The sequence below is a fragment of the Pelodiscus sinensis genome, chromosome 5 (genome assembly GCF_052426305.1).
Source record: "Pelodiscus sinensis isolate ZL-2025 chromosome 5, ASM5242630v1, whole genome shotgun sequence".
NCBI lineage: Eukaryota > Metazoa > Chordata > Testudines > Trionychidae > Pelodiscus > Pelodiscus sinensis.
The window spans coordinates 78,117,913-78,142,474 of NC_143056.1; the positions used below are offsets into that span (position 1 = coordinate 78,117,913).

The 24,562-nt window shown below is 40.5% G+C and overlaps 1 protein-coding gene across 2 annotated transcripts in view; it reads right to left on the bottom strand.

Moving 5' to 3' along the window:
• Window positions 1–1,570: 1,570 nt before the first annotated feature.
• Window positions 1,571–24,562, bottom strand: part of LRRC4C (leucine rich repeat containing 4C) — a 153,941-nt gene continuing 130,949 nt past the window's right edge. For both annotated transcript variants that reach the window (XM_075927511.2, XM_089778547.1), the window contains one exon: window positions 1,571–3,553. In XM_075927511.2, coding sequence (XP_075783626.1) covers window positions 1,598–3,511 — 1,914 coding nt within the window. In that variant the 5' untranslated portion in view covers window positions 3,512–3,553 and the 3' untranslated portion in view covers window positions 1,571–1,597. The remainder of the gene's footprint in view (window positions 3,554–24,562) is intronic.

Here is a 24,562-nt window from a genome sequence, read left to right on the forward strand (position 1 = left end):
AAATTCCCTTAGTATATTTCATATATTATACAGCTAATACATTGAAATATAATGTCTGCAAATATATTTCTGAGATTATTATAGGACTTTGTGTTTTCTTCTGCACTAAATTTATACCCCCTGAACATTGTGATTCAGTGTCACCTATCTCCAGTTTCCTCTATAGTTTAGACTTTGTGCTGTAGCTTGCAACATTGAGGATTACACATCCTACCTTAGAATATTCATTCTTTTAGTCGGGGCAATACATATATGTAAAAGGAGACCAAAAGAATGGGCTGATTACATACACTTGGATTCATCTCTGAATTTGGCCAAAACAGACCATGGGACTCATTTTCTTCTGAGTTAATCCACTTCTTGCAAAGCACCTTGATTTCATTTTGGAGCCCTCGGGAATATAGACTCAGAGATGTATTTTTGGTATCTATACAAATTTTATATTTACAGCTAGAAGAACTTCCAAAGCAATCAAAATGTCTGGCTGTGAAGATTAAAAGCAATATTATTATTGTTGATCTCCCTGTGTACAAGTAACAGTTCTTTAAAATAAGAACAAAACTTCCACCATTGTCTAGTGAGCCCATTTGTCCCTGAACTCTGTGTAGAAATCTTTTGCAAACTACAGAATATTTCTGTGAGTACAATGAAGATCATTGAATGTTTCCTTACATTGAATAGTTATAATTTTACATTAAAAGTCATGTATTTGTATTATCTTGTATACTGTTATATATACACTAAAATAAAAGCAATGCTATTCTTCAGTAATGATCCAAAATGCAGCAGTAATACTCTGAAGCTGTTGTGTTTTAGACCATCACAGCAGAATACTGTAAAATTTCTAACAAACTTTTGCTTTTTAAAGCCACACTGAAAATAAGCTGTATCCAAGTACAGAAAAAAACAACAATATTTTATTTATAATCTTATTTTAGTGTTTGATCTACAAATTCTGGTTCTAGAATTGTTTAAAAGATCATGGGTTTTGTCGATGTTCTCAAGTAAATTAATTTCTTGGATTTTTGTTTCTTCTTCCACAGAATGGTCCTCTTGGTAAATACAGAACAGGTAATTACATGGAAAAGTAAAAGAAAAGAAAACTTTGTTTTTTGTTGTTGTTGTTGATGCTTGATCCTTGTTCTCACTTAAAAATCTACTGCTAATGCTCCATTCCCTGTAGAACAGTTTCAAGAAGGGTATGAGAAAAGAAAAAATAAATCAGAAAAAAGACAAAATTGACTGAATCTCACCACTAGAGTTCACCATAAAAATTCCCAAAGTATGACAGAATTCTTACAAAATTTCCTATACCAGTTCTTTTAGGGAATCAAGATCTATGAAAAATATGGCAAGTGGGATGGGGCAGGTTGGGGAGGGAGAAAGGAGGAAGAGGGTAAATAAGTGCAGCAAAAGAGGTTTTGAGGAATACACATAATTTGTCTGCTTTAGATCACAATAGAATTTTTAATAAATAAATTTCTTTTTTTGTAAAGACACTTTTTTTGAAACAGTAGATTTAGCCCAGTCATTTGTGTCACTTGTTTTATAAACCGTCTTTTTTGTATTCCCCCCCCCCCCAAATTTTGTAAATATTTTAGATCTGAGTCTCTTGTACATTGTCTTTTGAGTTCATTCGGATCAATAACGGTTCATGCACTGAACTGTGTATTGAGTTTATTGTGTTAACTGTCGTTGTGTGGTTGAAAGGAGACTTATAAGAGTTATAATGATTTAGGTGCTCATGCTCTATTGCCGGCATGGGCAAGTGACTCTCTATAGGTGTATCACCTGTAAGCTCATCATCCACATTAATGATCTCTACAGTCCGCGTTGGAGCATGATGGCTCTGCCGGTGATGCTGTTTCCTCATTTTGTAGAAAATTACCAGCATCACAGCAGCCATGAGAGTGATAGCCACAAAACAACCAATTATGATTTTGGTAGTCTTCATAACCTCATCTATTCCTGGGATCCCATTGCTTGCATCTGTCACTGGGATAGTAAATGTTTTTTCTGTTGACCTTGTGCTCTGTGGAGTAAGAGAGGTTGTTATATTGGTGGTTTCCCAGTCGATAACAGGCGTGGGCCCAATCTGCTCTGTGGTCCGTGCCTCATCCTGAGAAGGTTCCATAGTCTCTACAGTGACAGTTGAAAAGTATGTGTAACCATTGTCCAATGCAGTCACGTTCAGTGTGGCAGAAGCTGTGGTATTCCCAACAGAGTTACTCACCATGCATGTGTACAAGCCCGTGTCTTGCACAGTCACCTTTGTAAAATTTAACGTACCATCACTGAGCACAGCAATCCGAACTCTGTATGCCCCATGCGTCATAACCGATCCGTTTGGAGTAATCCAAGATACAGAGGTCAGGGAGGTCGATGCTCGGCATTTCAGCTCTGCAGCCATGCCTTCTGTGACGTTGAGGTCCGCTGGTGGCTCCACTATTACCGGAGCATAACACGTGAAATAATTCAGGTCCAGCTCACCAATGTACCTTCCTTTCAAGTTGGGAGGTGTGTTACAGCGAGCACAGCATGCAGTGTTGGAGGGTGCCTTGTCCTTAATCCACCAGCTGAGCCAAAGAATATCACAGTTGCAGTTCCAAGGATTGTGGTGCAGGTGGATCCTTTCTAGGCGGAGTGGTGTAAAGAGATCGTGAGGCAGTAGTGTTAGATTGTTGTGTGCCAGGTTGATTTCCACCAGTGACTGAAGGTTATCAAAGGCATTCCTTTCAATCACTTGAATCTGGGACTGTATCATCCACAATTTTTGAAGATGCATCAACCCTTGGAAAGATCCCGGCCTGATGGCTGTCAGATGGTTCCCAGAAAGATCTAACTCATCCAGTTTTACAAGAGGTGTGAGGTTAGGGATCTCCCGAAGGTTGCACATGGCAAGATTCAAATACCTCAAGTTGGAAAGACCTTCAAAGGCACCTTCTGAGATGTATGAAAGCCTTTTCAGTTCCCCCAAATCCAACCTACGGAGGGAAGGGATTCTGTTAAAAGCGTATGAAGGGATGCTCTCAATAGGGTTGTTTCTCAACCAAAGCTCTTTCAGTTTTGACAAATATACAAAAGCCCCATTAGGGATGGTGGTAAGACGATTGTCAAAAAGTTCCAGAGTGTTGAGATTGGCCAGACCATTGAAGGCCCCTATTTCAATTGTTCTAATGTGATTCCTACTCAGCTGCAAGATTTCCAGATGTCTCAAATGTTTGAAGCTATTCACCTTAATGATTTGGATCTGGTTCTCATGCAGATTCAATAACCGTGTGTTAGTGGAGATGCCGTCTGGGACCTCTCTCAAATTCTTCCGCACACAGATCACTTTGCTGAACTGGTTGCTGCAGGAGCAGACAGAAGGGCAAGTTTGAGCCCTGACTAGACCAGCCACCACAAGAAGTTGAAGAGCAAGTAGCACCACAAGCAGGGGGTCAAATAGGGCCCTGTTAAACCTAGGACCTATCATTATCTGCTGTGGATGTAAGGTCATCTTGTTCAACATTCATAATTTATTTGGTGTTGGTCCTTCTGGAGTTTGAATTGTCTGAAAAAAAAGGAAGAGAGAGAAAATAACATTAAATTAACTCCAAATATTAAAATCTATGATCCTATAGATAATATTTTCCCCGCAATTTTCAGTCAACCTCTGCCTAGTCTGTCAGGCATAGATTTTGATTTCTGGAACTCTGCAGGCTGTAACTTGCAATGGGCCATTTCAGAAATTAGACTCTCAGTCCATTTTAGAAATTAGACTCTCATTTCATTTTAGATTATAACGTGCATAACTGAATGCCAACAGTCAGCACCACTACAGCAGTGTTTAGCTGAGAGACTCGTCTCAGCTAAATACAGAAGGGTAGCCCAGAGTACCAGTGACAAGAAGCTGAAAAGCCAATACAAGGTAACAATGGTTAGGAATGGACCCCTCTCCCCTCATCAATTATACATAGTTTTAAACTTGTTGGGCATATTCTAAATAAAAGAACTGTTTAAAAGAAACACTGTTGGGTGAAAGCGAATATCCCAAGTCAGTGCTTTACCATCAAAACTTCATTTGTAAACCGTTACACCATTGCAAATGTGAGAACAGGACTGGGGCCTTCTTGCAAGTAAAGCTTTTACTACTGGATGCAGAAGGTCACAAAAATTCCAGTAAAACATTTTGCTTATTTCAAAGAAGTGGATTAGAAAAAAAAAAAAAAAAAAAAAAAGGTTTATGAGAACTGCTGAGCCTCAGCTCTCCCCCATCATTAAACAGACTCATTCAATTTCATGATATTTTTTCCTCTATTCTCTCTTTTGGCAGCAGCAGCAATGCTAGAGAAACACTCATTAGTAGATGTGTGCAAAACACAGAAATAAAGAATAGCTGTTTAAATGTTCTAAAAAAGTCTCGGGTGCTGCAGGGTTGGTAATTTCACTGCTACCTTCAATTTTTTTCTTCAGATCTTAGTGTAAGAAGGGAAAGAGACCTTTGCACTCTGCAAATGATCATTACCATTCTAAGTTTTTCAGTGCTGATTCATTTATGGTAGTTTCTAAAGCCCCCAGTCCTGGGTTCATTTTCAATCTGCTGCTATCTGCAAGGTCCCTCTGCTGTAGAGATTAATGAAATTTCCTATAAATCAGCCACAAGTGAAGTCTTATAAATTACAGCAAGCTCAAAGCACATTTATAACCCTGAGCACCCTGATGAATAATACATGTATTCAGCAGAACAAAAAAACTATCAGCTAAAGGTTTTTCATTTTAAACCTCAAATTGTTTCACTTTATAGTGAAAAGCCCTCTTAGTTTTTTTAAATGTTTTACATCGAAGCAGTCTATTTTGAAAAAGACAATTTTTATAATCATATGTTCTGACAATATATATTTATGAATTTAATTATGCATGTTTGGTATAGATTGATCCTCGCTAGTCCAGCACTGTCTGGTCTGGCAACATCCATGGTCCGGCATGATTTTTGTTAGCTGGAAATCTGCTTATCATGAGTGTGGCCAAGTTTCCTGTGGTACCATAAAGTTTATTTGCAGCTGCCAGTCCTGGCTCTCAGTGTTCTGTGCTGTTATTTAGCTCTAATTTTACCCTGGAATGTCTTCTCAGAGCCCAGTAAGCAGTGAAGGTGTTGGTAATGCTGCTAGACAATATTGACCTCTTGTGGTTCGGCAAATTCTCTAGAATAGAGAGGTGCAACCTGTATTAATTTGTGAAAATATCCCAGTATTACCAAGAGCTTTCTTTTGCAGTCTTAACACTTGATCATCATGATCCCCTGGTCAAAGCAGAAGTGGGCAAATTCCTGCACACAGGCTGGATCTGGTCCACAGCGTTAGTCCCTGGTGGGCCCCCACCACAATGTTTACCTGCACTTTTGCAGGTATCAGAGGATTGCCGCTTTTGTTGGCCGCAAATCAGCATTCATGACTAATGTGAGCAGCGGGAAGCAGCATGTTGGTCTGAGCTGCTTTCTGCCATTTGCAATGGCTATGTCTGGTGATCCATGGACAATGAAAGCTGCGATCATCCAATACCTGAGAAAGTGCAGGTAAACATAGCAGTGGCAGCCTGCCAACATTACCACTTTTTTATTGCCCACCCCAGGTGAAAGCATAGTACTGGGAGTCAGGAGATCTGAGCTCTATCTGCTTTAGCTAGCCTATTTTTGCTATTTACAGACACCAATCACTATAGTATCTATTGATGAAACTGACATCAGTGTGTTTTGCAACATTGCAGAAGTCACTTGTCTTTTTTCCCCCCCTCCATGTCTTAATTTCTTCAAAACAAGGCCTATAATAACAATCTCAGAGAGAGAAATGGTAAGGTTTAATTAATCAGGACCTGATTCTGATCTTTCCTCCATGGTTGTAAAAAAGGAGTTACAGTTGATATCAATAGATTGCACTGGAGTAAAACTGGTATGAGAGCAGAATTGGGGTCTCATAGTTTAAAAGATGAATTGATATTGTTGGATAGATTTTGCTACTGAATGGCACACAATGCCTATAAATAAAATCTGGACAAGATTGTATTAAGGTTTTGTTGTTTGCTCACTTTCTCTTTTTAGTATCGTGGCTTTATTTTTTTCCTTATCCTCTAACATCTTGGCTTCAATAATGAATCACATTAGCAGTCAATGAAACAGATAAAGAAACACAGAACTATTTCTTGTTCTTAATTGCTTTGGTGCAGTTCCATGGACTTCAATGTAGCTCAGAAGAGAACTTGGCCCACTTTATTTAATACCAGAGCTCCCAAGGGTCTTTATGCATCTGGCATGACATGCAGTCAGGAGCTCCATCATACATCCACAAAAGCTGCAGGGATAGCTCTGTGGTTACTCCTCATCTTCTCACCATCAAGTGCCCACTGTGCAGCAGCTGGTCTGCAGGCTGCCAAATGTCTTTTTTTTTAATGCTCTTCTTGCTACTCTGCTCTCCCTCCTCAGTCTTGGGCAGCTTGCAAGAGTAGGGAAGCAGTTAAATAAAGTAGCACAAGAGGGAGCAGCAAGAGCAAGATAAGGCTGGGGGGATAATACTGGCGCTACCAGCATCCAGTTCCCACACACCCAGCTGCCACAGGCATTTTAGAACATGCACCCAGGTGCTCCAGGGGGGAAAAAACCGCTTCAAGCTACAAAAGACATTTCCCACAAGTTCCGTTATCAAGTCTACCTTAGTCAAAAACACTTTCCCCTCTTTCACCAAGAAGCCTGTTTCACTTTCTCCTTTTCACCCATGCCAAAGGCAAGACCTCATTCAGCTGGCTCTCTGACTGCCCCTATAGACAGGGTCTGTGTGAATGTGTAGGGACTCTTCCATTATTTATTTCAGGTGAATTTGAAAGCATAGCCACTGCTCAGGAACAAAGGAATTAACTAGTCTGATTTATAAGATGCCTTGTACGTGGAGCTGCCAAGAACTGCTCAATTTTTCATTCAATGCAAACCTGCTAAGGCAATGCCAGAACTTACAGCCACCTTTACCTTCCCCCCTTAGATCCTGTGCCAAACATATCATAAGCATCCAAGCACTGGGACCATACTCTCTGAAAGCACCTTATGCAATTGCTCTGCAACCTTCAAAGCCATGCACAATTGCACCACATCTTACATAATTTGGCCAACTAACTGGGTTACTCTAAATATAATTTTTCAAACCCAGATAGCAAACTGTCTACGAGAGGACAGGAAGCAGGAAAGATGTGAAGTTGTTTTAACAGGTATCCCACCTGCGTGCCACGTATTGAGTGCCGCATAAATCCAAACTGCACCGCGGGTCATAAACAAATGGGCGATGGGCCGCATGTGGCCCGCAGGTAGCATGTTGAATAGCCCTGGTATAAAATATTGTGGAGATATCTTAATATGGGTCACAAAAGACTCATCTTCAAATTTATAGTTTAGAAATTTGCTATTCAGAAGCTCTCTCAGTTGTGCTAGAGACATATAAAGGTTTGGTTTTAAAAATCCAGACAGGCACAGCATTCGTGGACAGACAACCAGTTTCTACAGTTCTTCTTGATCTCCCTTTAAATCCTCAGTTTTCTGTAACAAAGTTACAAACTCTATGATCAATCCAATAACACTGCTGCCCTCTGCTGTATATATTTAAAACTCCATTTAAATGTCTACATTTTTTGTTAGTCTCTAAGGTGTTGCAAGACTATTTGTTGTTTTTTAAGTTTTTCCAGTTACAAACTAACACGGCTACCCCTCTGATCCATTAAAATGAGAATGTTCTTGTTTCTCAGTTAACCCCCAAAAGAGTTAGGAAAATGTTGAATTAAGTTTGCATGCATAACTTTAATGCTGTCCCTTGAGAATTTGACGTGATACAGCTCTTATTATAGGACCACATGCTACTTGTTAAATAATGAATTATAACACCATCATATTTATTCTGCAGTCAAAGATACACGCATACCTTGCAATATTTTGATTCATTCATGGCTGTTTATATAATTTTCATTGTCAAAGATTCAGAAGAACTTTACTGAAATAGACTTTTTTATACAAGTATTTTTCTCTCTCAGGAATCTATGTTAATAATTCAGTAAGATCCTGTGCATTTTACATTTTCTTTTGAGCCACCAGCACAGCCTTCTTTAGCTGCAAAACCAGGGCTGGAGCAATTAAAGATGAAGCCAACTTATCTGTGCAGATATGGCACAGATAACTTTCCTTTGGTGGAACTCAGGGGACGAGGCAGTTACAGTAATTGCAAAGCTAACCTACCTGCATGCTGTGTAGACAGTGCCAAATTTTGAAATAAGCTATTTCAAAATACCTTGACATAAGCTACTCAATTTGCACTACGCAAATTGAGTAGCTTATTTTGAGGTTAAGGGTGCTGTATAGAAGGATCTTCACTCTTAGGGTGTGTTGACACAGCACCCTAAATTCGAAATAAGATATGCAATTTACCTTCTGCAAATTGCATATCTTATTTTGCTTGTATTTAAAATTAGCTTATTTCAAAATTTGGCACGTCTACATGCTATTTTGAGATATCCCTTAACGCTCGTAGAATGAGAGTAACAGGAATGCTGAAATAGCACGCTGTCTAGACATACCCATAGGGAAGGTAGGGAGGGACCTTGAGTGTCAAAAGTCTGGATGGAAAAATCAAGGAAGCAAAGAGGTGTAGTTCGGATTTCCCCAGCCTTAGTGATTCCTAGCTTCCAGATGTGGACAATAGCAGCTAGTGCAGAGGATCTAATATGAGCCTAGGGACAGGCCCTGTGAAAAGCATGGGAATGCACAGTGAACATTTATGTCCCAACCTCTTCAGATGTGCAGAGCATTCCTCAGCTATTGTCAAATTTCTAGGTCATAATCTGTATTTAGTTGTTTAATACAACTTACTATATGTTCTTTTTGTCCACTTCTTTGAATGGCGTGCATCTGGCATACAAAAAAATAGCATGAGATATGTGACTTGTTATCGACAGGCAGGCTGGAGAAAAAGGGTATAGCCTGTTTTATGTGTGGAATAACATGAGATCAAGTCTTTAAGGCAGTATCACTCCCTGAATGCCATGCAAGGTATATTCCTCAAAGGCACCTCCAGTTCGCTTTTGGCATAAAGCTAACCAAACATGCATATATCAGGGAAAGGCACCTTCAAAGCACTGTTCCCACCGTGCATTCATGTACACCATAAGGCTTAGCAAGAAAAACAGTATTCCAAAGTATCTGCATTTCTTAAAACTGTCCTGCAAGATCTTGGCGACCCGGAATGTGATATCTGTGCCTACGTTCAGTGGAAGATTTTCAAAGGCACAAAATGGAGTCAGGGGCCAACTCTCATTGGATTTCACTGGGATTTAGGCACTTTGATATAAATTTGATGGGTAGATTTTGAAAAGTGGAAAGGGTAGCAAATAGATTCAGATTTTCTTTAATGAAGCCTTGTCTTAAAATCTAGGACTGTACAAAGTACAGGGTCACAATGAAGGAGGATCCTGAGCAAAGGGCAGAGTGGAAGTTTTCAGCCTCAGGTGGATCTCAGAGAGGGGATTATGGTTCAGGAGGCACAATTATTTCCTGAGTAACACAGAGTGCCAAGGGGCATGCACCCAATATACCATCTCTTGACAGTGCAACCTGTTTTCACCAAGCAACACTAACCAGCCCATATGGGCGAGAAGACTACAATGCCATCTTTGGAGTGATTTATGTTCTGTGAGAGCCAGCCCCTGTATTTACCACACAACTATTTGTCCTTCATAACGGAAATCAGGAGATCCCACCTTTAGGGTTTTTTTGGTTTATTCATTGCTGCTCATTGACTCCGGAGTAAATCCAGCATTGGAATCAACAACCAATGAATTCAAATCTTGAACGCTTAAGATCACAATTTTTGTTCAAGTATTTCTGTGGCATGCAGGGGAGAAGAATGACCTAGATGAGTAGCAAATATGGAGGTCCACTGCCAGTGTTCCCTCTAAGCTGCACAGCAGCACAGCTTCACAGGTGATTAATCAGCCTTGCCCAGTCAGTCAGCTCTGGGCATGAAGCCCTGAGACTCTGACTAGACTGGACTGATTAATCACCTGCACAGCTTAGAGAAAACACTGTCTACTTCCAAGGTTCACAACACCATGGCCTCTCATGGAGTATGAGCACAGGAGCTAAGGGAAATACTGCAATTCCACAAATTGCCTCCTCTCCCTACCTGATCTCCTGCATTCAGCCTGGCCATTTGGGACAAGATACTTCCCTAAAAGGTCTAAATGCAATGGGCCAAGTTTATCCCTACTGAATCTCTGCCGAATCCTCAAGGGACAAATTTGGTTTGATCTCTCTTTCTCATTGTGCTTAGCAGCTTGCTTTACAATCAATAGGTTTATTTCATTTTCTTTTTCAATGGGGGTTCTTTTTTCTTATGGGCTGTGTCTACACTGGCATGAATTTCCGGAACTGCTTAAAACGGAATACTATTCCGTTTTCAGTTTTTCCAGAAAAGGAGCGTCTACATTGGCAGGCTGCTTTTCTGGAAAAGCCCTTTTTCTGGAAAAGTGTCTGTGGCCAATGTAGATGCGCTTTTCCGGAAAAGAGCCCCAATCGCCATTTTCGCGATCGGGGCTTTTTTCCAGAAAAGACTACTGGGCTGTCTACACTGGCCCTTTTCTGGAACAGTGTTCCGGAATGAGGACTTATGCCCGAGCGGGAGCAGAATAGTTTTTCCAGAATAGAGGCTGATTTTGTACAGTAGAGCGTCATTGCTTTTCCGGAAATTCAAGGGCCAGTGTAGACAGCTCGCAGCTTATTTCGGAAAAGCGGCTGATTATCCAGAATAAGTGGCCCAGTGTAGACACAGCCATGTAGTTTCCTCTCCCATTTTCAGTTAATTCAAATGATTCCCAAGTACACACTCTTCCAAATGGGGCAGTCAGTACTGGCAGGAATACCATGCTGGGACACTGGAAAGCTCTGTAAGGCTTTTACTCCAGAGCACTCTGACAAGTGTTTCTTTCCAAAGCATCTCTCTTTTAATCTCTGTTTTCACTTGCACATAGTGTTCCTCTCAATTGTTCCTAATATTTGCTGGTTTCAGTCATGAACAAGGATTTTGGAGCATGTAAGATAAGATCTATTTGGCAGACGAAGTATACTAGAAAGAATTGGCAGCTTCTTTGTTGGCCCATCTGCTCCCCTCAGATCTGGAGTATCTATGTCTAAGCCTGCATGGACAGTATGGCCTAGTCAGTTCCTAGCCTCTCCGCTGAAATTGATCAGAATGGGACTAATTGGTGCCACTTGTAATCTGTCCAGATCAAAGTTAAGTTGATTTGGTGGCATTAGGTATTAGCAACTTTAATTCTCTGTTGCTCTAGGAAAGAATCAAACCAGTTCTCTAAAAGATTTCCCACCCCATATTTAATCCTCTGGGATTCTGAAATCCAATCTCATGTCTCTCACTTCCATAACTGTTGGTGGAATACAGCTCCTGTAAAGGCTTTTTTACTCTTTTCATCTTCCATATTCTTATGGAAGATATTAATGGTGAAGGAAGCAGGGAGATCAAAATAAGCAATTATACAGAAGAAATCCTATAATAATCCTGACTACATAGAGTTTGTAATTATTTGCACTAGAGTGTTAATTCACCTCACATGCTAACTGTACCATGAATCAGTCAGATGAACACTTTCTGAATGCCATATCTCTTTTGCCAGAAATGTTTCAAGTGATAATGATTAAATTTCAAATTAAAGGAAATGTTTTCTAAGCTCAGATTTGCTTTATAATGGTGATCAAAAGACATCTGCAGGTTCCTATGTTGAAAGCACCTTGGAAACTAACAAAAATAATGCACAAATAATCCACAAAAAATGTGAAATGGTATTCTAAAACAAAGGTCCAAAACTTTACAGATTCCAATAGTACTACTAAGAGGTTGGAGTATTACTTTAGAACACTTTAAAATTAATACTATTCACAGTCATCTAATGCAACATCCCTTGTTAGGTACGATAGGGTATGTCTACACTGCATGCTATTTTGAATTAAGATAGTCCAGAAAAAATATTCCAAAATAGCTTATTGCAAAATAGCACATCTATACTGCAAGGAAGCCTCAAAATTAGTCTGAGGCAGGCTTCCCTAATGTAGACTTGCTATCTCAATTTACAGCCCCGGGAGATACTGGGGAGGAATACTTAGAATGGCCCTGGTGAGGGTCTATTTTGAAATAGCAGCAAAGAAGTGTCTACACATGCCTATTTCAAAATAGCTATTTCAGAATAGGTGGTATTCATTGTAGACTAAGATTTACAGATTTTGGAATAAGCCATTCGTTATTTTGAAATATTTCAAAATAGTAGAATGGCTTGGTAGATGCTCACATTGTTATTTCAAAATAACTGCCTGCTGTGTAGACATGGACTATTTTTTTTCAAAATAACGCTAGCTATCTCAAAATAACAGTGCAGTGTAGGAACACTCTCAGTAATTATCCAAACTCCTGTAATGAAACTATTTTGAAATGAAAGACAGGACTATGCAGCACTTTAAAGACTAACAAGATGGTTTATTAGGTGATGAATAATACTTTCTTGGGCCAGATCCACTTCCTCAGATCAAATTGTGGAAGAAAATTAGCATGACTATATATACCAAAGGGATACAATAAAAAAATTGATTTGATTAGATCCCTTTGGTATATATGGTTGTGCCAATTTTCTTCCACAATTTGATCTGAGGAAGTGGGTCTGGCCCACGAAAGCTCACCACCTAATAAACCATCTTGTTAGTCTTTAAAGTGCTGCACAGTCCTGTCTTTTCTTTCAGCAAGTCCAGATTAACACGGCTACATCTCTATTACTATTTTGAAATGGACTATTTTGGACCATTACTACACATTGCTATCATGATTTTTTATATGGGAAGAAGTCTTAAGGCAATCTCACTTGTGACTATTTTAAATTGGTTACCCAAAATTCTGCAACTTTAAGTAGAGAAGTACTATGGGGTTTAGGGTCATTATTGTAGCAGCTTGTAATAAGTAAATAGCACGTAACTATATCACCAGTCCTAGCCAATCATTATGTCTTAAGACCATAAAATGCAGAAAAAGAACAAAGGCACTACCATATTGGATGAGACAAGACAGACATGTAGCTCAGTATCCTGTCTCTGACTGTGTCCACTCCAGATGTTTCAGGAGAAAGAAAACATCTATGGCACACTGTCCCTAAAGAAAGTTTCTTCCTAGTCCTCAAAAGTTAGAGGTTAGCTTATGTTCTAAAATATGAGGAAATATGTCCCTTCCAAAACTATTCTATATTTATTTACTAGATATTATAACTCTGGGTATTCTTGGTATCCATACAAAGGTCCAATCTTATTAGGAATCTTGCTGAGCTCACTCAGGTTATGTCTACACAGCAACATTATTTCAAAATAACTTAGTTCACATCTACACAGCAGGCAGTTACTTCGAAATAATGTCAAAATACTGTCAAGCTGGAGGACTTCTTACTCTGACTCCTATAACCCTCACTGTATGAGGTGTATGGGAAGTCAGAGGAAGAGTGCTCTATTTTGAAATAAGTGCTGTGTAGATAATCCCAATTTTGAAACAAGCTATTTCGAAATAAGTTACACAATTGTCATAGCTCAATTTGTGTAGCTTATCTCTAGTTAAGCCCAGATGTGTAGACACACCCTCAATGAACTCTGCTTCTTTTCACAACAAACTTAAAAAGGGAGATAAAACTGTTGATGCTTGATATTTCAAAGATGAACACACATTGCAGCCATGAATTAGTAGCACCTTACTAATGCAAAATGTTTTGACCAAACTTTGAGATTGTAGGGGAAGACCATTTGCTTTTTCTCTTGTCTTGAGACTAACCAGACAGAAGACTTGGTTCTGCTCAAGTTAAGATTGAAATTCAATTTCAGTGATATGGATGATTATTTACTTTTTCAAGAAGAGACATTGATAATGGGAAAAATAGACTATTTTGAAAAATGATGGTCTAGTAACATGAGGTCTCACTGCAATGCTTTTACATCAAACTTTTACTGTGACATAGGCATAAATCAGCATTTTGGGATGTGAATTAAAATATGTATCCACTACTGTACTATAATAGCAAGGTTCTACCACAGTGCAGTGCTATTTCAGACATACCATTAATTGGGATAGTTCTCTAAGCCCTGGTTTATACTAGGGAGTTATTTCAACATAACTCCCCTTACTTCAAAATAACAAGCAGAGCATCCATACTACCCAGCCCATTATTTCGAAATAAGGGGCTGGTTATTTCAAAATAATAACTCCTGCTTGTCACGAGGAATAGTGCTTATTTCAAAATTGTTATTTCAAAATAGCATTAGTGTGGATGCTCCCCTGCTGCTATTTTGACATAAATTGGCCTCCAGAAGCCACTTACTGCTACACTTGTGGCCACCCTGGGGCAAAAAAGTGCTGGCATGCATCCTCTGTAACAGGCTTGAGTTCTGGAATATGAGCGTGTCGTGCTCCTTCCCCGATCAGCTGACATTAATGTCCGTGAACTGGCCCTTGTGGTCTACCAGTGCCTTCAGTACCATCAAAAATTACCCCTTTCTATTTATATATTCAGAGGCATGGTGGTCAGGGACTAGGATGGGAATGTGGGTGCCATCTATGGGCTCCTCCTGCCCCGTAATTGGGGAACCCTATGCTTGCAAAGCCAGCAACGATTGAGCCAACAGAGTGATGATCCTCTGCAGCAATATGGTGTTGATGGCCTTAACTACCTGCATGAGCATGGCCCTGACTATCGGTTTCCTATGTCAAACTGATTCCCCACAGAACTGTAGCTGTCTGGCATGGTGAGCTACTAGAGAGAGAGAGGGTGATGTGCTTCTGCAGAGGGTTGGTGGGTCTCTTGCAGGTGCCCCTTTGCTGGAGGGAAGGGATTAGCCACTCACAGAGCTCTGGGAAGGTGGCCTTCTATATACGGAAGTTAGGGAGCCACTGCTGGTTGTCCCATCGCTGCAGGACGATGTGGTCAAAACTGATCTCCTTCTGCCAAAACCAGCGTTCCACTTTGTGCAGGGGATTGAGGATCATTTGCTGCATCAGGAGCACCAGTCTGGTCTGCTCATCATGGTCCTGAGGCAGCATATGGGCAGTGTGGATGAATTGCACCATGAGACGCAACATGAGGCCCATGAGCCTGGCACTGCTTGCAGCAGCTCCGGCTCCATGTAGTCAGTGCTGTTGCATCCTCCAGGGCAACCAGAGCACACAGCATGAGTTAGGTGTCCCATAAAGGTGCAGGCCACGGAGAAGTGATGTGTGAGACATGGCTGTAGAAAGGAGCCCCTTTAAGCATGTATCTGAGCTAGTCTCTGCAAGCAGCTACAGGAATTCTCTATTCACCTGTTGCCCTCCCCAGAATTCTTCCAGGGGCTTTAAATGCTATGCAAGTTCCAATCAATGTGGATGTGCTATTTTGAAATAAATCTGCATTTTTTGATGCTGCCTTGTAATGTAGCAAAATGCAGGACAATGTAGCACTTTAAAGACTAACAGTAGACATGCTATTTCAAAATAGTTATTTTGTAAGTAATTATTTAGAAATAAGTTATTTCAAAATCATTTCCTAGTTCAAAATCATTCCATTATTCTAATTGTATCTATATGCCCCATAGGAAAGGAACCAAATGAAGGAGGTTCTCCTACTGTTCAGGTCTTGAGTATACTGGATTGAGCTGGGTTGTTGCTGGATAACAGTATTACATAACCTTAGTGACCACAGGCAATAACCCCCTGACATGCTTTCTCCTGAGAAAACTTATTTCCCACATTTATTGGAGTAACATATCCAGCTAATAATGAAATGATACTGAAGTACGTGAGTCCATTTTGCATGACTGCATTTTCAGTTAGTAACTGAGTCCAAATTACTCCCTTGTTCTGTTAATAAACAAAGAGGGAGAAAAGGGAGACAAGAAAGAAAAGTTAATGCTGTGAATAGCCTGGAGTCCAGCAAATGACGGTTAAACTTCTTGTCCTTGGTAACTATGGAAACCCCTTAAGGTAAGAATGGAACAACAGATATTTTATGGTCTGCAATTTACAAGCTGTTTATTTAATTATGATGGAATATGAGACTGTTAGGGACAATGCAATTATCATACTGTGATAGAATTTTGGAATCAACAAATAGGTAAGAAGTTAATTTTTTGGAAAATTACTAGTTTTATTGGAGTTTTATGCATTTGTAACACATTGTTTTTTACTGGAATCTGAGATTCTGAAGGTGTGTGCATAGCCAAAATTAGCAATATGACATTTCTCAATAGCTTCCCTGAGCAGATACATAGTAATTATGTCCTTTCTGTGCCCAAAACCAAGGTCGAGCAGTATTTTCAGCACTCTTGCACACAATATTTGCACAGCTTTGAATATTACAGCCAGGAAAGCATTTCAAGTCAATGTGGAAGGCAGCAAGTGAAATGAAATTAAGAGCGAAGCTCTGTGATGACTCAGGGGGAATACTACAACTGCCTACAAGTATTTCATGGATGCAGACAACAAACTTTGACCTGCTACTGGACTCTCTGGTGCTACATCTACAGTGCAGGCTTTTTGTGCAAGAAGCTTTTTGCAGAAGAGATTGCAAAAGCGTGTCCAGAATACAAAAGCGCATTGCAAAAGTGATGTGCTTTTGTGCAAGAGAGCCTCCTCACTGCATGGACACTCTTGCACAAGAAAACTCTGATTGCCATTAACAGAATGGTCATCAGATCACCTGTGCTTTTTCCAATAGGCTATTTTTGTGCAAGAAACCTCTGTTGAGCGTCCACACACACCTTTTTGCTCAAGAACTCTTGCGCAAAAAGGAGTTATTCCTCATAGAAAGAGGTATACCTATACCGCAAAAATCCCTCTGTTCTGCCATTCTACTGTAAATTTTCTTGCGCAAAAACGCACTTCAGGTGTGGACGCGCTGTGGGTTTTTGCTCAAAACCAGCCATTTTTGCGCAAAAACCCTGTAGTGTAGACATAGCCTGGAAGAATATGGATGTAGGGTTTGCAATGTACTTTGAAAGCAAAGGGAGTTTTGGCTACACAAGGATTATAAACTTAGACACCAAGAAAGAAATTGTTTAATTGTCAAAAGAAAGTTGCATTTAGTATCAACAACATCTGGCTAGTGATAAGATCTTAAAATAATGATTTGCATTGCATTATGCCTTTGACAGAGGCTCTTAATGAGATAACATACTTTATCCTCACATTGACGCTATAAAGGAGGAAAGTAATATTATCCCTATTTCATAGCTGGAAAAACTGAGATATAGAGAGATTAAAATGACTTGGGGGGCTCAGTGAAAATGATGGGAATAAAACTTACATCTACTGATTCTCACTCCTACAATAACTTATACTTCATCACTATTAGGCTGTCAAATTATCTTCCAAGTGAAGTTCTGGAAGTCCATTTTCTTATGACATTTAAAAATACTTTGGTAAAAGCATAATAAAATACTCTGTACTGTATTCTATTAGATATAGGTTCATATGCTATCCTCATCACTGTACCATTTGAGCACTTTCCAGTAGTGCAATAAGTGAAGTGATAAATATATGTCATACATAGTTTGCTCTGTCTCTGATCCTCTCCCCAGAGAAGACTTGCAGAAGCAGTGGAGTGTTAATGAATGTTTGCTTGTACATACATGCTGCTACATGTTTATAGCAGACAAGACAAGACTGAAGAAGTGTGCCTCACAACTGGGAGGAGAATGTGTTGAGACTGTGATAGCTCTTAGTTCCTCTGGGAGTTCATTCTATATTCTTAGACCAGCTCCGGAGAAAACACCCATGAGCATCAAATGTTCTCACAATGTGGGCTATGCGTTAATGGGCAGGTTTTCTTCTGGCCACCTTCCCAATAATTCATGATAGTGTGAACCCAATCTCCTCTCCTAATCACAATCACAATGATCATCTTTTTTTGATTTCCATCCTTATTTCATTAACAGCTATTTGTATATGGTAAAATATGTAATGTAATTATTTCTGTCTTTCATATCCTGGACTACTTATGATCCATGAACCATAGTTTGAGAACCACTGAATTAGACTAACCATTAGGTTCTTTCTATCTTTTACATCTGAGATACTTCATATTTAATGGATAGTTTACTTTGTGACAGCACTTTTTCACTGTGAAAACACATAGCTGTTCTATATATTTTTATACTAGGAACAAGTACATATGTTTGGTAAACTTATTACATTGTTACACATTTACAAATATAAAAATATTTAATGGTATATTGTCTTCAACTTTGAATATCCATAGCTCATTGAAGTCATTGTAGTAGCATTTTCCACTTGACCAAAGGGAAGGTATTTAGGCTACAAACTGAGATCCCAATTCAGCCAGCTCTTAAGAATATATTCAACTCTAAGCATGTGACGACTTTTGCTGAGATCAAGTTAAGCACATGCTTGAATTCCTGCCTTACATTCTCAACAATCTGGGAGGCCTTTCTGTTTGATTGATCATCTGTTCAGAATGCCCAGTTAATAATAGTTCTCTTATGTCATGACCTAAATACAGGCCTCAGTTGTGCAACTGGGTCTATGAGGATAGACGATGGGTGAAATTGTGGCCATATGGCAGTCAGTGGGAGTTTTGTCATTGACTTGCGTAGAGACAGGATTTCACTCCCGAAATTAATAACGTTTCAGTTATGCTGACCCAGTGGCAGATTAGTGATGTCATCTCTTTAAGATGCAGTGATTTGGTGCCAGGAGGAATAACAGGTAGTTCAATTTAGGGCTTTAATTCGAAATACCAGGTTCCTGCCGCATGTAGTCACGGGCAGTTAGTTCGGACTTGTAAATTTCAAAAAATGACAACCGGCCAGGAAAATGCAAATCAAGTGCGGGATATTTAAATCCCAGGCTTGAATTGCCACTTCAAATGCCTACATTAGCCTCCCTAGTTCGAACTACAGCGTTATTTCAAAATATCTTATTTCAAAATAGTTATTTCGAAATAGCTTTTTTCAAAATAACACGTTTAGATGCAAAATGCCTTTCAAAATAGTGTTTTGCTATTTTGAAATAGTGTGTCCACACAGATAGGACATTGAATCGCATTTAAGGCTGGCCAGAGCCGGTTATGGCAGGGCATCAGGTCAGGAGTTACCTTGTGTGGCTGCTGCCTGAGGCTATCTGAGACCTATGCTTAAAAGGACCCCTCCCGAGAAATGGTCCTAAGGTTTCTCTGCTTGCTTGCCTACCTCACTGATGGATTGCAAAGCATTTTTTTCTCTACGTGCTCTGGTTGTCCTCACTCAGGATACCACAGCACTCTGCAGCATGGAGCCGGAATCGCTCCTGGGCACTCTGGTGCTTCTCCTGGACATGTTGCTGTGAGCCTGGCAGCACGTTCTGCAGCCAGTAACAGTCTCTCTGGTGTGCCCCACTGGGGGCTTGTGCCTCATTCCTTCCTCATGTCATTCTACTTACACCTCCCTAACCCTCCTTCCTGCTGTACAATAAAAGACACATGTTTTTAATACAACAAAGCCTCTTTATTGAACAAAACTGGGGTGGGGGGAATGAAACTGAGGTGATACTGGGGAAAAAAGGTGGGAGAGGGGAGGAGGGAGGGTGGAAGAGGGGAGGGGAAAATCTGGGAGGAGGGAGCTGGCAGGGGGAAGCAAGGGGAGGAAGGGGGAGGAGAAACTCAGGGCTCAGGGTTGGGGGTCTTGCCGGCCCAACTGTCTCCCAGGACCGTGGGTGCGGGGCCTCGGCATCCCTGAGAGTGTGGGGAGGATGGGGAGGGAGAAACAGGAGTGGGAGAAGGAGTGAGAGGAGGAACAGTAGCTGGGGAGGCAGCAGGGGCTGGAGCAACAGGAGGCAGCGTGCTCTGTCCCAGGGTCAATGACCACCTTGGTGGCACAGACCATTCTTCCCCCCAGGATGCAGTCCACGGTATCAAAATAGGGGCAGGGGTCTGGGTCTGCCCATGGTTGGGAGCTGCCCCCTGTGGCATTGGCATACATCAGCTACACTTCCTTTATCTTCATGCAAACCTGCTCCTGGTTTCGCATGTGGCCTTTGGTGACCAGGCTGGCAGCCATCCGCCTGTAGATGGTTGCATTCCTCCATTTAGTGCGGAGATCACGGATGTTGGAGGCATCCTCCCCCAAACCTGAATTTGATCCCTGATCACCGCACTGGACCAGGCAGGGACCCACCTTTTCCGGACCCTGGCAGGTGCCTGGAAGCTGGCAGACTGGTCATGTGGAGCGGCGGAGGACTGGCTGGCACTAGCTGCCGGGCTCATGCTGCAGCCACTGGATCAGGTGCAGTGACTGCTGGCTCTGGGCTGGCAGGCTTGGAGCTGGCACAGGCACTGTGGCCAGAGTCAACCCCTTTAAAAGCTCCGGGGATGTGGGGAGGGAGAGGAGTTTTCTTGGTTGCACCCAGAGTGGCCACCAGGGCACCCTTGGAAGGGCTGGAGGTCCCCTATTTCAAAATAAGAGTCTACACAATGCTTATTTTGAAATAGCAGTTTCGAAATTGGTGCTATTCCTCGTGGAATGAGGTTTACCAATTTCAAAAAAGCCCTCCACTATTTTGATTTAATTTCGAAATAGTGGTTTGGCTGTATAGATGCCAGTAAAGTTATTTTGGAATAATGGCTGTTATTTTGAAATAACTTTGCTGTGTAGACATACCTTAAGGTGCTGCAGGACCATTCATTGTTTTTTATGGGTATTTTTTAATCATCCAATACAGTTTTTACTGAGATCAAGACCAGGAAAAAATATATTTGTATAGCTCAGGTTAAAAATTCTGGTGACCCTTTCCTTTAGAAGTTGTAGTACTCACAAGCTTTGGAATGGTGACTTAGACAAAGAATGGTTTTTGTGAGAAGTGTCTACCCAAATTCAGCCAAATTCTAAGCCTTTGAAAATTTTGCAGTTCTGTATTCTCAGAAGAGATTCAGATTTTAGTAGCTAAAACCCCAGAAGGTTTAATCAAAACTAGGCATATTCCATTCTGTAGCAGACCAAGACTTTCCCCTTAATTGTAATGCTGTGCTATTAAGGGCCATGCCAGATCCAAATATCTGAACTGAAAGCCAGGAGTCTGTCTTTCCTGTGCTCTCAATGCTAGTTGTGGCAACATGGAGGAGGAAGATGCTTGATATAAATGCACAGAGGATAAGAGATGGTCCTGTAGGAATGGGGAAGCAGACTGGGAGAGGAAAGCTTAAGTGTCAGCCTGGGAGTGGAGGCTCGAAGGGCAGGGAAATAAGAAACTAGCACTGCGAGCTAAAATGGAAGTAAGACTGAGGGCAGTGAAGCAAGGAATGAAAAATGGCCTATGAGTCAGGGTCTGAAATGGAAGAAATGGGGACCAGAAGGTAGAAGGAGACTGGGATTGGCGGGGCAACAAAACTGGGACTGAGAACTAGTGGGCAGAAGCAAAGATATGAAGGAGGAATAAAAACAAATGTAATGAGGAGCAGGGGAACAAAGATGAGCTGGGATTGGATGGACAAAGAGACTAGGACAAGGGACCAGGAGGAAACAATACAATGAAAATCTGTGAGGAGCCTGGAAATAGGGGTAAAGAGAACTTGGGCAAGGAGGGTGCCTGTAGGGTGGAGGTGAAAGTGATAGACTGGACGGGGGAAGACTTGGGATAGCTGGGAAAGGAGACTGGAATCAAGAAGTTGAGGGTGGGTAGGGAGATTGGGAATGTCTGTGAAGAGAGCCAGTAGGCTGGAGGTTTGGAGCACTGAAGGGGTGAACTTTAGAACTTTTCAGAATGAAAATTGTGGGACTATGAGACTGGGACGGTCTATGTAAAGCAATGAGCCTGGGATGAGTAACCAGGAGTGATAAAGGGACAGGACTTGGACAGGTTGAGGGGATGGAGCTGAAAGGGTTAAGTGTGGGTGGAATAGGTAAGTCTGTGTCCACTAGTATACATTCCCCTCCAGAGCCTGGAATGGAATTCATGATTCTTGAGCTTCACCATCCCTCTGCTGCCAGCAAATATCCATTAAACTCACTGGCAAAGTGTACATGCCAAAACCCTCCTCTAGTGCTGGTCCATGCAGAGGATGACAGTCTGCTGCCGCTATCAGATACTCTATAAGCTCAAGTGAAACAGGTTTGTGTTATGGACCTAAAAATTCCTATCCTGCTGATGAGTCACATGGGTGTCAATAAATGCTGATTCAGACTTTCTGACTTTTCAGTTCACTTTTTCAGAAGAGCTAGGAAATTAGGTACAAATAAAACATACAAAAGCCCAATAACAGCAAAGCAATGGCAAAGGAGCATTATTAAGTTTGTCAAGTAGAACTCTCAAAATTTCAGAGATGTCAGAATTAAAGTTGCCTGTGTGTTCTGTGCATGAAATTGCTGGGATCCTGTGGAAAAAATAGCATTTGTTCATATAATTAAAGACTGTACAATAATGCACATGCATAAGAGGTCCTGGCATTTCCTAAATTTTGAGCTTTTGATTTCAAAATATTCATAATGTTATTTTCACAGAGGTTTTCATATGTAATTTATAATCTATACTGATCTTTGTATAATATTTAGAGAGCAATGAAACACGTTATCCTAGAATTATTTAAATTTGAGGATGAGATCTAGATCTGTGATTTGGGGGGTTTTTTTTCAATTTTTTTTTTCAATTTGCTCAGAGTCAGTATTGAGTCATTCCAAAAAAAGATCATCCAGATCTCTTTAGCTGAGGATTTCCCTGTGTGCATGCATGTTGCTAGAATGCCAATGAATTCCACCCCCCTCTCTGGCCTGGTATGAGCATAGTTTAAGAGCAGAAGGCTAACCTTGCCTCAGGATCAGAAAGATCATCCATCCTCCACTGCACCCAGAAATTATTGGGCTTAGTTGAGAATTGAAGCCTAGATAATTATTCATGCAGCTCCAAGAAAGTGAAAAATAGAACCATCATTTGTTTTCTTCCAGTCTTCTGGAACTTCCCAGTCTTCCAAAACTTACTGAAAATTAGCATTAGTGATGCAGCAACATCCACTCCCATTTTATAAAAATCTTGGATGCAAGTTATCCAAATGGCTGATCTAAAGATATCTATGTTTGGTAGATGCTATTCAACATCCTCCTGAGTTGCTATTCTGATGGAAAGTATTTCATCATATGACACATTTCCTATTGTGTCCCATTTCATCATCTATATGTTGATTACTGATTTTCCTAAATATAGAATAGAAATATGTATTGAACACCTCTGCATTTTCTGCCTTATTACTGATAATTCCACCATTTTATCTACTAATGGATGAATACAAATAGAGGATAATATTTTCTTCTCAAAACACATAAAACCCATCCTTTTTATTGTCTTTAACTCTGCTGGCCAGAGGTTTTGCTAAATATTTTTCAAATATATGCCACCCGGCATGGTTAAATCTACATGACAAATGACAAAAGACATTTGATTATAGCATTCATCACTCAGCTTTGATCATATCATCTGTATTCTTCCCATTATTCCTTCTCCTGTGGACTATGTTATCATTACAAAGCTCTTAGCAGTTTCAGACTGCACTGTTAGAAAAGGAAAAAAGAGCCTGACTCTAAAGATGTTTCCTTCTTTCTCCCAAATACAAAATGTTACTTCAAATCAACAAAGATGTGAGATGTAGGAAAAACAATATTTATTCTTGGATCCAGGACTTATATGGACTAAAAATTAGACCTGTCTCTGATTAAGAATCAATGAATGCCTTTACCAGTGAGATAAAGCTCTTATTTCATGTTCGGGTAGATTGTAATGTATGAGACCATAAAATTATGATGTAGAAGAAATATTGCATTTCCCATTGTGTCCTGTACAGATAGCTGCATGGACTGTCGAACTTGACAGGGCCTAGTATATGGATCCTTAGCACTGGAGGTGCTGTTTTCAGCATATCCTGGGTGGCACTGAAACTTGTTTATTTAAACCTGAAGTATCTTTCACTATGCACCTGGCATCCACAGGTATATGCAACAGTGCCTCATTTCCCCCCTTCTTTTTGCTCCCAACAATGCATTGCTTCCCTCAAGCCACAACACCCAAGAAAACCCAGGATATGATATGACCACTGCACCTAGAACCTGTGGAGAGGTTTATACCAGTCTTGACTGTTGCATTGGGACCTTAATCTGTATGATAAATTTCAGCAAAGGCAGGAGTTTTTCTGGGTATCAAAGATAAGGAACAGGAAAAAGTCATAGGAACTTGATGTACTAGTAAAGTTATAGCTCTAATTCTTTAGTCTTATTTCATTTATAACCTGAAAAAAATTTAACCCCTTACGCATGAGTCTATCCCTTTTCCCTCACGTTCCTTTAATTCTGGATAAAATGTCACAGAGCAATCACTGCCTCAAGACTTTTTTCTCCTTTCACTTCCACTCCAGGAAGTTCAAGGGAGCCTTTTTTCCTAGGATTCAGTGAGCATTGGGCCACTCCTCAGCTGGTGGTAATTGACATAGATTCACTGAAGTCAACAGAAATTTACCGATA